This window comes from Anas acuta, chromosome 13, assembly GCF_963932015.1.
Source record: "Anas acuta chromosome 13, bAnaAcu1.1, whole genome shotgun sequence".
NCBI classification, from domain to species: domain Eukaryota; kingdom Metazoa; phylum Chordata; class Aves; order Anseriformes; family Anatidae; genus Anas; species Anas acuta.
The window spans coordinates 181530-194118 of NC_088991.1; the positions used below are offsets into that span (position 1 = coordinate 181530).

A 12589-nucleotide genomic window follows, 5' to 3' on the forward strand; every position below is an offset into this window, starting at 1 on the left:
TACAGACATTTCTACCCCTGCTTACAACCACCACCCTTTTCTGGAAAGTGACTTTCTGATCAGAAAAGTGCTTTTCCGTGCTCTCAGGGCCCCCAGGTAGGAGCACGGTAAGCCCTGCACCCTGCTGTGGCCGGAGAGATGCCTGTGCTGCACCACAGCTCAGGGCTGAGCGCAGCAGTGCGGAGGAGAAGGAAGCAGCGCTGCTGGTGCGGGTGCACATGCGTCGGGGTGGGCAGGCGTCCTGCGATGGATACAGTTCCTTCGTTTGGCACAAAAGCAGTCAGGCACACCGGTAGGTGCCAGGGTACGGGTGCTTTACCAGCCCATACTACCTTTGCAGCAGGTCGATTCACAGCCATGCAGCTTTTACACATTGCTAAGGGCAAAAAAAAAAGAACTAAACTCAAGTGGGCTCACTGCAGGAGCCCATGAGCTGCAGCTGCTTCCTCCCTGTTTCTTTTTCAGACCGTCCTTTGTGAAGCACATTTTAATTCAGAGTTTAACCTTTCAAATAGTTTCAGCTGCACTTGGGGGAAGAGAAAAAAAAAAAACAGCAGCACTTATTAATTCATTGCTGCCCCCTGTCAGGCAGAGATAACCTTGCAGCACAGCAGCAGAACATGACATTTGGACACTTAATCCTCTTAAGAACCCTTTGGTGTAAATTGGGATGGAGAAACATTAACCACCTCACGCGTGCCAGCAGGGCTGGAGCAGCATATACGTGGAAGCAAAAGCAGTGTTTTTCAGGGAGCAAGCAGGCGTAACTGATAATGAAGAAGAGCATTTCCACTGATGGGTGTTTCTGCAGAAACCTTCCAAGAATTGTTTGTAGACTGATAAACAGCCCGGGCAGAGCTCTCCTTGCTCTGCTGCCTGAGCTCGGAGGGCAAGATCTAACGGCCCCAGACACTGAGAGCCCATTCAGACTACAGGGGCCTGAAGGATGCTCACCCATACAACCCTGCCTTGTCTCCTCATCAAAACTGACACATCACCGCAAAATATTTGATGCTTTCCAGCCAGCTGCTTCCCTCTGTTCTGTGGCTTCACAACATAAAACTCGCATCTGCTGTGTACACTGGATTTTGTCCCCTGGATGTTCCTGGTTTTCAACCATTATTTGGTCTGAGATAGTTTTCAAGAACCAAAAAGGCACCCCCACTGGGAGCAGGGCTTGCTTTGCAGCCGTCTCCCTCTGCAGCAGGTTTTCAGGCTAGCCAGGAGGAAATGCCAGGACAGAGGGGGATTTGCTGAAGGACACCAAGTCCCCAGCTCACCCAGGATTACATCCCATCCCCAGCACCTCCCTGGCGTCCTGTCCTTTAAGCATGAGAAAAGAAACACTGCTGTTACTGAGAGGACTCTGTGCGGAGCCACAAAGGCACTTCCCCTGGGCAAGCCCACGCTTTGACCTTCAGAAACAGAGGGGCAGGAGCTGAATGCAAGCGATGGACAGCTCCAAACCCTGCTCAGACAGGTCTAAACTCTGCTTGGACAGGTCCAAACCCTGCTCGCACCATTTTGGGGCTGCCATGAAGCATCACAGCAGGAGAGCAGGCAGTGGGCACCCTCCCACCCCTCCCAGTGCCAGCAGCTCCGAGACACGCTCACCTTTCCAGTTCCTGACATTGTCCAGGCTGGACAGGGAGATCCTCCTGGGCACCAGCGCCACTGGAGCCCGGCAGGTCCCCGCGTGGCCGTTCTGCAGCACCCTGCCGCCCGCCTCGTCCCCTCGCCTGTCCAAGAAGTGGGTGGGCTTGGGGGGCCGCGGGGGGGGCGTGTTGGAGAGCACATCCAGCTGGCTCACGCCGTAGGGCAGCGCACTTTGGCTCTGCTCAGTCTGAAAGGTTGGCGTCAGCGGCGTCCCCAGCAGTGGAGAGGAGGAGGAAAAGTCACTGGGTGTCCCGCTCACGTCGGTGCTCCTGGGCACGGTGCCGGGGTTTGCCAGCGGGGCCGCGTCCTGGTGCACGGCACCGCAGGGCTGCACGAGGTACAGCGAGGGCTGGGACTGCAGTGAGTCGACAAACACGTCATCCGATGAGGTCTGCTCCAGGGATCTGTCCGAGTTGGACCAGCTGTCACACCTGCACGGGGCAGAGAGCAGGGCTGCTGCTTGCCTCTTCTCCTGCCTGCAGCCGGGTGAGCGTGCAGGGCTGGGGGGGTAAAACCTGCTGGGAGCGGCTCCATGGGCCGCTTTGCACTCCCAGCTTGGAAAATGCCCACTGACCGCTTTGTGGTTTCCTTTCTGCTGGCACTTGGCCCTGCACACCCTCAGGGCACTGTCCAGGCCCTGTCCTCACCCCCAGGGCAGCGTGGCCAGCAGCGATGCTCCTTCACCAGCCCAGGGCTTCCAGCCCTGTAAGGCTGAGCCCTCCGCGTGAGGAGTCCTCGCACCACCACGCCTCAAATTTCAACCTCCATGCTGCAGCGTTTGCTACAACCCCTATTTCCCTGTCTGGTTACCAGGCAAGTGGAGAAGTGGCTCCCAAAGCTGCGTGCTCGCCAAGCAAGGCATCTGTTGTGCTGCAGGAACCCAAGTTAAAAACCAGGGGGACTTTCAGAGAAGGAAGGGGAGGAGCACAAGAACTGTCCTGCTGAGGCTTCACCCATTCTTTCCTCCCGAGTGACAGTGTGTGACAAAAAGCACAGTCTGAGCCCAGATCTGTCCCCTCCCTGTGGCCACGGAGGGGCCCCCAAGCTGAGCATGAGGCACTTTGAGCACCTGGGGCAGCAGCAGGCGGAAAGAGCACCTGGAGGGAGACTGCACGGGCCAGGACTGACAGCTGATGCTTGACCGCTCACCTCCTCTACAGAAAGCCCCCTGAGAAATGGCTTTCTGAGGGTCCCATCGGGCTCAAGAGCTGCAAGACTCCAGGACCAGTTTGCCCCAGCTTCCCAGGGGCACGCCGGGGTGGCTGCAGCCCGAGGTGTGCGGTGGAGCCCGGAGTTACCTGGTGTGGCTGAGCTTGCCCGACTCGCAGTTGGAGAGGAAGAGGTAGTCGGGGAGGAAGACCGACTCCGACTCGCTGGGGGTCTCCTCTGTGGCAGAAGCGTCGGCAGCGGCCTGCTCGACCGAGAAGGAGGGGTCAGCGATGCGGGAGGCGTGGGTGGAGGCGGCTGGCGAGGGCTGCGGGGACGAGGTGGTGTGGGACAGGCTCTCCACCGAACCTGCAGGGAGAAGCGACGGCCCCAGCTGAGCCACAGCGGGGCGAGGCGAGGACGCGTCGCGGGAGCAGGGCTGTGCAGGCTGGGCCCTGTCCCACAGGGTGAGATGCGAGGGCCCCAGCAGGCCGAGCCAGCCCTCAGTGCCTGCCCTGTGCTGGCTGCCGTGGTCACCCCTCAGCCCCGGGGCGTATGGGGAGGGCCCCACCAGCGAGGAACCCACCCCTCCGGTGACACTACACCTCCACATCAGCCCCGGCAGGCTTCCCCCCGGCTCCTTCCCCCTCTGAGCCAAAAGAAGCAGGAAAAAAGCCAAATTCTTCCTCGCCCTACCCCGTGGCTTGCCCCTTTCAAGCAGGGGGAGCCATCTCCTTCCTTCTCTACCAGCTGTTTCCTCCTGATAGCTCGGATTTGCAGTACTGCAGCAAACCCCAGGTTGCAGAGCACTCGCACGCGTGCTTCAACTCGAGCTTATTCAGCAAAGCGTTTGCTTAATTTTCAGCAGGTGCCTGGAGCAGCAGGACTGCAGCGGCCCTCTTGGCCCCGGTGATCATCTGAAGGGAACAGCTTTTCCAGGCTTTCATGCTCGTGAAGCAGGGCTGACGGCTGAAGCCTTCCCAGCTGAAAAATAACTTCTCTTTTCCATCCTGCTGGCTCAGGCACTGGCTCAGCCTGCAGAGCCTGGACTCAGAGCTGGCTTGCAAGCTGAGGGGGATCAAATATGCACCAGGCTAACTCCACAGAGACCTCAGCGAGCATGTGAACATCGCCATCTGACCACGTATTTAAAGAAATAACAAAACCAACACAGTGCACAAGAAAAATAAATGACATTGTGGATTACTAGCACAGAGACTGAACAGGCCTGAGCTCCATCTGCTACTCGCAGGGTTTAGCCTCAGATTATCCCATCAGGAAGGGCTGCGGGCTGCACAACACATGGCAGGTCTGCACCATCCCCGTCCCTGCCGCTCGCCGTGGCTGCCCTTCTTTAGCCTTTGTGGACGTGGCTACCCAGAGCCAGCTCCTGGCCCCCCATCCCCGTCCCCGCCAGCTCTGCTGGGAACCGCATCAGCGTGCATTAAAGTCGTGCTGCAGCGGCAGCTGGGGAGAATGAATTATGCATGGCCATTTTCAAGGGAGAGCAGGCAGAGAATAGGTTCAGTGCCTCTCCCGCTCTGTCCTCCCGTTTGCCAGCAAGGCTGAGCACAGCTCTTCGGCTGGCAAAATAGCTGTTTTGGTGGGTACTAACCCCCAAATCTCTGCCCTGCACTGACGGGAAGACTCACCATGGAGGATGCCCCATCAACTTTCCCTGTCAATGTAGGTCTTGGAAAACCAGACGGCTTCTCCCTCCTGCTACAGACCCCAGCTCCAAAACTGTCCTTGTGCAATGGCACAATGGGTGAAAGCGGGGGTCCCTGCCTGCAGCTCCCCCCTACCACACCGGGCTGCAGGGAGGTGGAGACGCTGCCAGAGGCTGACATGAAAGAGCAGCCTTGAGGAGAGCAGGGAGGGATTTCCTCCCGAGGAGGGCTGGGAGGAGCCCTCACACTTCCCCTGACTCCCACACATGGGCCGGGCGCTGCCACCAGCAGGCCTGCTGCTCTGTGGGAGCTCAGCGGGGACACGAAGGGGACGCCCCGAGGGGAAGCATCCCTGTGGGGACAGCAGGGTTCCTGCAGGAATGGGGCTCCTGGCTCCCCGCGTCCCAGTGCGCTGCCCTGGCTGCCAGAGGTGTCCTCAGGGGGGCTGCAGCGAGCTCCCAGGGCGTCAAACCACTTCTCAGCAAGGTTTAAAAAGAAAAAAACATGCATTAAAAGCAGCAAAGAAACCATCAGAAAGGAGCAGGAAGGGAGAAAGTCCCAGCATGGGTGCGAGCAGAAGTGACTGGAGCTGTGGGGAAGTGAGGGAGAGGTGGATGGAGTGCAGGAGCAGAAGGCTCCTGTCCAGCCTCCCGCAGCCAGGAGGGACCACGGGTGACTGGTTGCTTCAGGTGACAGCGGTGACATCCTGGGTGTCAGGCTCCATCATGCTGGGGGAGAAGGTGGAGGTACAGGGGGGTGATGGAGACTGGCGGGGATCAGTAGGGGCTGCATGGGGAGGAAGCAAGGCATTTACACGGGGTGCAGAGCGATACCTGGAAGAGCCCAAGAGGGAGCCCAAGAGGGAACCTCTTCCTCCCCCAGCAGCTCCCGTGCCTTCAGCACGGCCACGGGCACGGTTCCTTGTGGCAACCGAGTGCCATGGGGCGAGGGTGGCCGGTGGCTGGTGGCCAGCCCGCCCCGCCTGCCGCCTGCCCAGGTGCTTCCTGACATCTGCTGGAGCTCGCGCTTCCCCTCCACCGGCCGGCTGGCCCCTCCTGTTGACTAAAACGTTGGCCTGACGGGGCCAGCTCTGAGCTGCCTAAACGTCGAACCCGAGGCCTCTGGTGAGGAGGAGCCGGCTGGGAGCTTGGCTTCGTCGTGGCTGTCAGGGGCTGAGCCACGGCGCAGAGCTGCGACCGCGCCGTCTGTGCCCACAGAGCATTAGATCGGGGGTTCACTGGTTCGGGGTTTGGCCTCAAAGCTACCGTGAATTCTTGGAGAGATGCCAGGACTGTAAGTGACTGATTTCCCACTGTAGTATTGGCTGTGAGAGTCACCTCAATGCGGAGCAGCTCGGTAAGGTTTCCTGCTCTGCATGTGCCCTCCTTGCAGTGATTCATTGCAGGGACCGTGCCTTGTAGCGGTAGCGTTCACGTTAAAAAAGCGTGCTGCATTTAATAGGGCTTTTCTTAAGCTAATTTTTAGGAGTAATTTGTTTAAACCTCCAACCTCTTGGGGGATTTCTGTGCTCCCAGAAAGCTGAAGCAATTTATCAGTATTTGAAACGTGCTGTGCAAGCTGTGCAACTGTGCAGGCTGAAATCAGAGGGCAGGAACAGAAGCTGAACATGCCCTGCAGCCTGAGCCAAATCCACACCAGACCCGACCACACTGGCAGGAGCTGCGGGCTAAATAGGAGGTGTTATTTGCCAGGAGAGATGTAGCAAGTGCATGGCTGGAAGCTCAGCTTACACTGCCCGCGATGCAGACTGCCGGCTCAGCTGCCAGACTTTACACTGAACCAAGACAAATGCTCTGCACTGCAGGGGATATTTGCCTCGAGGAACAGAGCAGAAAGCTGGGATGTCAGCTCTTCAGCCCGCCACAGCAAGAGCTGTCACTTCTCATCCATCAGCATCTACACTGGTGGTCTTGGCTGGGAAACACCCGTGGGATTCTGCCAGTGCTGCCCACATACAAGCCACGCTACACTCGAGCAGTACAACAGAGGTTTCTAGTAATAATGCATCTTTCCTGGGGACTGCCTTGGCTCCTCTGCCTCAGATCACACCTCCTTGGGCACGTCCTCAATGCAGTGCCAGAAGCCTACATGTAGATTGGAAAGACAAAGAAATACATTTGGTTCTTTGTCTTGCGAGGGAAGACTTAGCTGACAGGCTGATTGGTAAAGCTGCATCCAATGCAGCACCGCAGCGAGAGCAGCAGCACAAGGGCGACAGCTCCATTTCAGCAAGGGCCAACCAGCAGGGAGCGGGTCACTGGACAGTCCCTAATTACCCCCAAACTCCGATGGACTTGGGGGATGACTGCCATCCCCCAAAGCTACCAGCTCAACTCTTCAAGCTGTACCCATGGGCAGTGTGTACTGGCACAAGAACATGTGCCAGCCAGTTTTCCTGGTGCTCTCTAGAGCCAACATGAAAACGGAAGACATCAGATTCATAACAGGAATGCTGCAGAGCTCTTCCACTCCCATTTCCCCTCAGAATAAACTACTGAAAAGATGATTAAAGAAGGCAGGGAACTGGGATAGGTTAAAACCAAACATCTCATGGCCTTTTGCTTCCTCTCTACCAGGTAAGGGTATGCCCACGCAGCAGTGGGAGCACAGCAGCACACTGACCATGGCAGGATAGACCGCCCCTAAACATCTTGCTGCCCTTTGAGTCCCTCCATCACCACCCTTTTCTGCCCTCAGGCTGGCTTTTATCACCACGAAGGGCTCAGCCCTGACTCACTTCCTACAAAGCACTGAAACTGCTGCTGTATCTGCCCGTTGGAAATGTCAAGGGAAAGACAGATTGCTGTTATCTGAGCCTGATTTTCTCATTTGAAAGGTAAGTTGATGATGACATGGGTCCTGGCTTTAATTCCTGGCTAGATCCCTCTTGGAGTGGTTAGCTCCTGGAAGCTCTCCAGGAAACTCACCCCGCTGACTGCCCGCAGGTGTGGGGCTGGCAGAACAGGCCGGCTTCGTGCTGCACTGGAGGACCACCGCTTTAGCCTAGACAGACACCCCTAGCGCTCTCCTGTCCTCTGCCTTTGCTTTATTTTTCTTCTCACTAATAGGCTAGGATAGTTCAGCATTTTTGTCATTGATTTATGTGTGCACATACACCCAGATCTGCGCACATTCCACGTTCAACAAAGCTTGAGAAAACGCGAGTTTTGCAGAACACTTTCCTGGAACAGGTGTCTTACGTTAAGCCAAACTAAATAAACATGGGCCATGTAATGAAATAAACAACCCCAGAAGATAACACTCAATCAGCTTTTCACATAAACAGTACCTTTTCTTATTAAGGACCTGCTGTTTATTCTAGCAGCGATTGCTTCATCGACGTGAGACCAAGCAGCCAGCTCTTATTTCCACCCAGCAGAAGCCAGCCCCCCAGTAACCTTCAGAGCAGGGTCTGCACCGCCTCAGGACCACGTGGAGCTGTAGGAGATGTTAAGTCCCACATCCCTTGCCACCCCAACGAGCCCCACGCTTCCTTTTGCCCCGAGCAATGCTATGGAAAACCCCAACCCCAAGCCAGCCCCAAGATAGCACAATCCTACCTGTGCCATCTTCCAGATGCCCAAAGTTGCAGATCTGGCTGATGTTGTGCACCCAGACCTGCATCTCCTCCTCGGTTTTGGCCACCAGGTAGAAGGTGCGGTAGGTGGTTCTCACGATGAAGACAAAGTTGTTCTGAAACTCTTTCCTGATGAAGTTGGGCCCCGAGTGCTTCAGCACTTCGCACTCGTTGAGGTCGATGATGCGGATGGGCTTTTTGGAGTGGTTGTTCCTGTAGTACTCCAGCACGTCGGGGTTCCCGCTCATGCGGCCTCGGCGCAGCACGAACCAGCGCTTCCTCCATGCCTGCGGGTGGCACAGACAGGACCCGTCAGCCTCGCAACACAGCCAGCAGCACTTTTTGGCGTTAGGGCTTGTTAATAAACCTGTGGGAATGGGACTTGGACCCGAAGTGTTTGCTCTCAGCTTGCGTTTGGGGCAGAATGAGGAGAAGGGCTGTCATCTGGGGGAGCACAGGGAACACGGCTTCTCTCTCCTCTCGCCCTCAGCCTGCCAGCATGATGCAATGGCTCTGATGCTTCACCTGCCTTTAGCTACAGCAGGTGAACCAAGAAGAGATTGTAACACATTTTCCTTTCAGCTGGGACCACACCGTGTGCTGCAGCATGTGAGCTAACACCTGGCAGCACGCACCTCCTGCCCAAAGCGAGGCCTCCGGATGACCCGCATGGCTTCCCGGGCCAGGAAAAAGCTGTTAATGAGCTGCCAGCTACTTCTGGAAGCCCAGAGCAAACCCTGAGGGAGCTGTAGTGCTAAGATGTTAAGCGGGAACCTCCCCAGCGCTGCAGAACATCTGTTTACCCAGACACTGCTTCCAGGGACGCCGCAACCTGCACCAACCCCTGTCAGCACCGGCATCTCCTGGGCCCACATGGCTGAAGGCACGGGACCCACACCGGCTAAAACGAAGACTGAGATGCCGTATCACTTCGTTAAGCTACACTCAAGTTTCTAGGAACAAAATAACATTTTCCGCTCCTCCAGCAGCTGCTGCAGTTCAGCAGCAGCACGAGAGCCCCTGCGCGGATTACAGCTGTCACCAGCACGCTTACTTCAAGGGCCAAGAGGAATCCACCCTGAGCTCTGCTCCGCAGAGGAAAGCTGAAGCAAGGTGTTGGGAGCTTCCCTTCAGCAAACTCCTTGCAAATAGCGTTTGGATAAAACCAGCTCTGACGGCAGCCCTGTGGGGGCAACGGGGCTTGCACAATGCCCAGGTACACAGTCACCATAGAACCCCAGATGCTTTAATTGCCTTCATCAGTTAAAAGTTTAGCAATGAAACATCTAACAACCACCCCCTGCCTAAGCATTACGCAAGTGCTCGCCGCAAAGCGACTCATCACAACACGAACCTGGGCAATCGCTTGCACTTGGGTTCACCACAGTGCTCCTTTCGCAGGGCGGCTGTCCGACTGACACCCAACCTGCTGGCCTTGGTGCAAAGTAACTGATGGCAGGATGCTGTCACTACATCGTACAAATCCTTACCGGGACACTTGGGGCTCAGTACAGGCACTACAGATTTCACCGACAGTTCCTGTGAGTACAGCCACAGTGAAAGCAACCAACAAAAAAATAGCAATCCTTTGTTAGGAGGTGTTTGATTTATTTTTCCCCGGCACTTAACAGAGGTTTCCTCACAGTGCAAAGCTTTTGCCTTTCCATACTCATCTGATATTTTATCTAGAGATGAATCTACTCAGCCTGGCAGTACCTTAATCTATTTTGAAAGCAATAGACTAGTCATAAATAACAAAGAGGGACCAGAGACTGCAGTTCTTTAGAGGGAGCTCTTGCAAGGCTGACTAACACGCAGCAGCTGATGTACAGGAGTGGCTCTCAAAGCAGGGCTGCATCAGGAACGGATGCAAAGCAGAGGTGAGGTGCCAAGTATTGCACAAAGAAAATTCAGGCTCACCTATACGACCTGTCAAGGTTTGAAAGTGATTTGGTCTCTGTTAGAAGCAGCTAGAGGCAACATCAGATCACTGAGATCTTGCAGAGAAGTTGGATTGTGTAGGAACCAAGGAAGAAAGTGACACACACACCCTCCCCAAATCAAATTAAAGCAAAAATGAAGCTTTTAAAGGAGAAAACAGCTCCCTGAGTAGCAAATTTCAGTAGTAGAGCAGAGTCATCTTGCAATGCATAGCCCTGGACAGGGCCATGCCACCACCTGCAGCCCAAGCACCACGCGTGCCTGATGCACAGCCTGCTGGTGCACCAGGATTGGCAGCTCAGCTCCCCTAACGCACACGCAGCCCGGGCAGCAAGAAGAGAAATGCCTCGGGAGGAATAAGCCAAAAAACATCTCCTTTGCCCTCCAGGGAAGCTGGCTGCTAAAGCAGCCAGCAGGAACCACCTGAGCTCCCCCAGGGCGCTGCCACTGCCCTCAGGCTGCTGGCCTGCAGCTAAAATCTTTCTCCTGATGGAGAGCGGGTGGAAATCACCTGCACCAGCCCCACCAGGCTTCTTGCAAGGAGAGCGGGAGGTGCCTGGTGCTCATGGCCCACGACGGGAGAGGAGGAGGCACCAAGGCTGTGAGAAGCCCTGGTTATCATGCCCGGGCAGCCAGAGCACAGAGCTGGGTGGAAATAATGAAATCAGTGCGGGTGCAAGGGGGAGGTGATGGGGACTTTGAGGCGATGGGAGGCTGAACCAGGGCTGCTATTGCACATGGGCGACTGCTGCACCAGGGGTGTCGGTGGCAACACCAGATAAAAAAGGCCACAAACAAACCAGTCAGGTGCTGAAAATGTAGCTGACTAGTAAACATGTTGGGAGCCTGCATGGGAAGGTTTTAGCCAGGGACTGTAACCGCTTACCTTCTGCCTGGGAGCATGTGTTGGGTTTTGTCTGTGAGAAACAAACCCAGCATGTGAGATCTAAATAATTAACTGCAGCACACACAAGCTCCATGAGGTGAATTGGCCTGGAATAGGATTTATCCTGTGAGGTTTGATTTTTTTCTGTTTTTAATAACAAACCAGGGGATGGCCAAAAGACTTGACATTCTTTACCAGCTGAATTAATGCTCATGACTCCCCCGCGAGGATAATCTTCACCAGGCACAGTGAAGCCAAGGGGAAGCAGGACAAGGCGTGCCAGCTCCTTGCTCGCCTGGAGGCCTGGCAGCGTGCTGGCTGCTGTGGGGAGGCCCGGCAGGGAAAGGAGAGGCCGCGAGCTCAGTGCTGGGAGGAAGGGGAGCAGCGGGTGCCATAGCAGAGGGTCTGACCTGGGGCTGGGTGTTCCAGTGTGCGCCGTGCTCCTCCTTCGGCTGCCCGAGCCGCGGGGTGGTTTTGGGTACCGGCAGAGCCACAGGGCAATCGTCCTGCAGCTGTGCTGGCGTTTGAGACCAAAGTTTTCAAAGAACCACTTTAAAATGTCTTATTTTATGGGAAAACAAACAAACAAACAAACAAACAAAAAAAAACAACAAAAAAAAAAAACAAAAACAAAACAAAAAAAAAACAAAACACAACGAGGCAGAACTTTATAGTGTTTCCTATAAATGATTTCTAAGAGGAAGTTTGAATTCATACTGGACAGCCCTGTGAGCAGCTGGTGTCTGGGCCTGTCGACAGCGCGGTGGTTCAGAGGTGCTGCCCGCAGGGCGCCAGGAGGGGGTCAGCTCCCACCTGCATCCTCGTGCTCACAGAGCCCAAGGGTGTTGTAGGGAGCAGCTCATGCTTTGCAGGAGCAACGGGCCAGCCCCTCGCAGGAGGGCTCCTGCCTCCTGCTCTCTGCCCACCTGGCTGTGCAATCAGGCTCGATTAACTCACTTGTGGAAATCAGAGAAGAAAAAGACCTCTTAAACCTTCCCCCAGCTGCAGTGATGGCTTTGCTGTCTCAGTCCTGGCTGTAGGGCTGCAGCTCCCATCAGCTCTGCGTAATAAATCTCCTTAACGAGGCTGCCTGCGTGTCCCTTTTCTGGGGGACAGCGGAGCTTTAGCACTCTGCCTGCCCTGTTTTGCCTCCCTTGCGCCCAGCTTCTCGTATTTTCTGCTCAGATCTCACAAACTTCAGCAGCGAGAGGCTGAAGAGGCTTATGGCTGGGAAAGAAAAGTCAGTGAATCTTCTCCTGCCCTCGCAGCTCTGTTTTCTCAAGGGGAAAGGCTCTGAAGGACACCAGCATGCCCACAGCAAGCAGCGTTCAGCACAGCCTCGTACAGCTGCTCTGCGCATCCCGCGCAGAGGACCACAGTACAATGATTTCGGGACGGGCTACTGTCTAACACCCTATTTCCATCTGCTAAGTCGTGAGTCACTGACTGAGTCACTTGTCTATCTGCCTGTGGTGGTTTCAGTATGAGTCTAAATGAATCTTATTTCAGGAAAGTCAGCATGAGCCTTCCTCGGAGGAGATGCAGGGGAAGGGGAAATACCTTCTTCTTTGCAAGGTGATATAGATACAAAGATTGACTAAAAATGCTACCCTAAAAATTTCCTGCACTGTATGTGCAGCAAAAGCTTCGTAATAAAGCATCTAAGGTGACGTCCTTTAGAACCAGGGAGCT

At 55.3% G+C, this 12589-nt stretch overlaps 1 protein-coding gene across 2 annotated transcripts in view; it reads right to left on the reverse strand.

Moving 5' to 3' along the window:
• GAB3 (GRB2 associated binding protein 3) overlaps positions 1 to 12589 on the reverse strand; it is a 56626-nt gene that overhangs the window by 11519 nt on the left and 32518 nt on the right. For both annotated transcript variants that reach the window (XM_068696721.1, XM_068696722.1), the window contains exons 2-4: positions 8054 to 8357; positions 2955 to 3171; positions 1615 to 2087 (exon numbers count right to left, since the gene is read on the reverse strand). In XM_068696721.1, coding sequence (XP_068552822.1) covers positions 1615 to 2087; positions 2955 to 3171; positions 8054 to 8357 — 994 coding nt within the window. The remainder of the gene's footprint in view (positions 1 to 1614; positions 2088 to 2954; positions 3172 to 8053; positions 8358 to 12589) is intronic.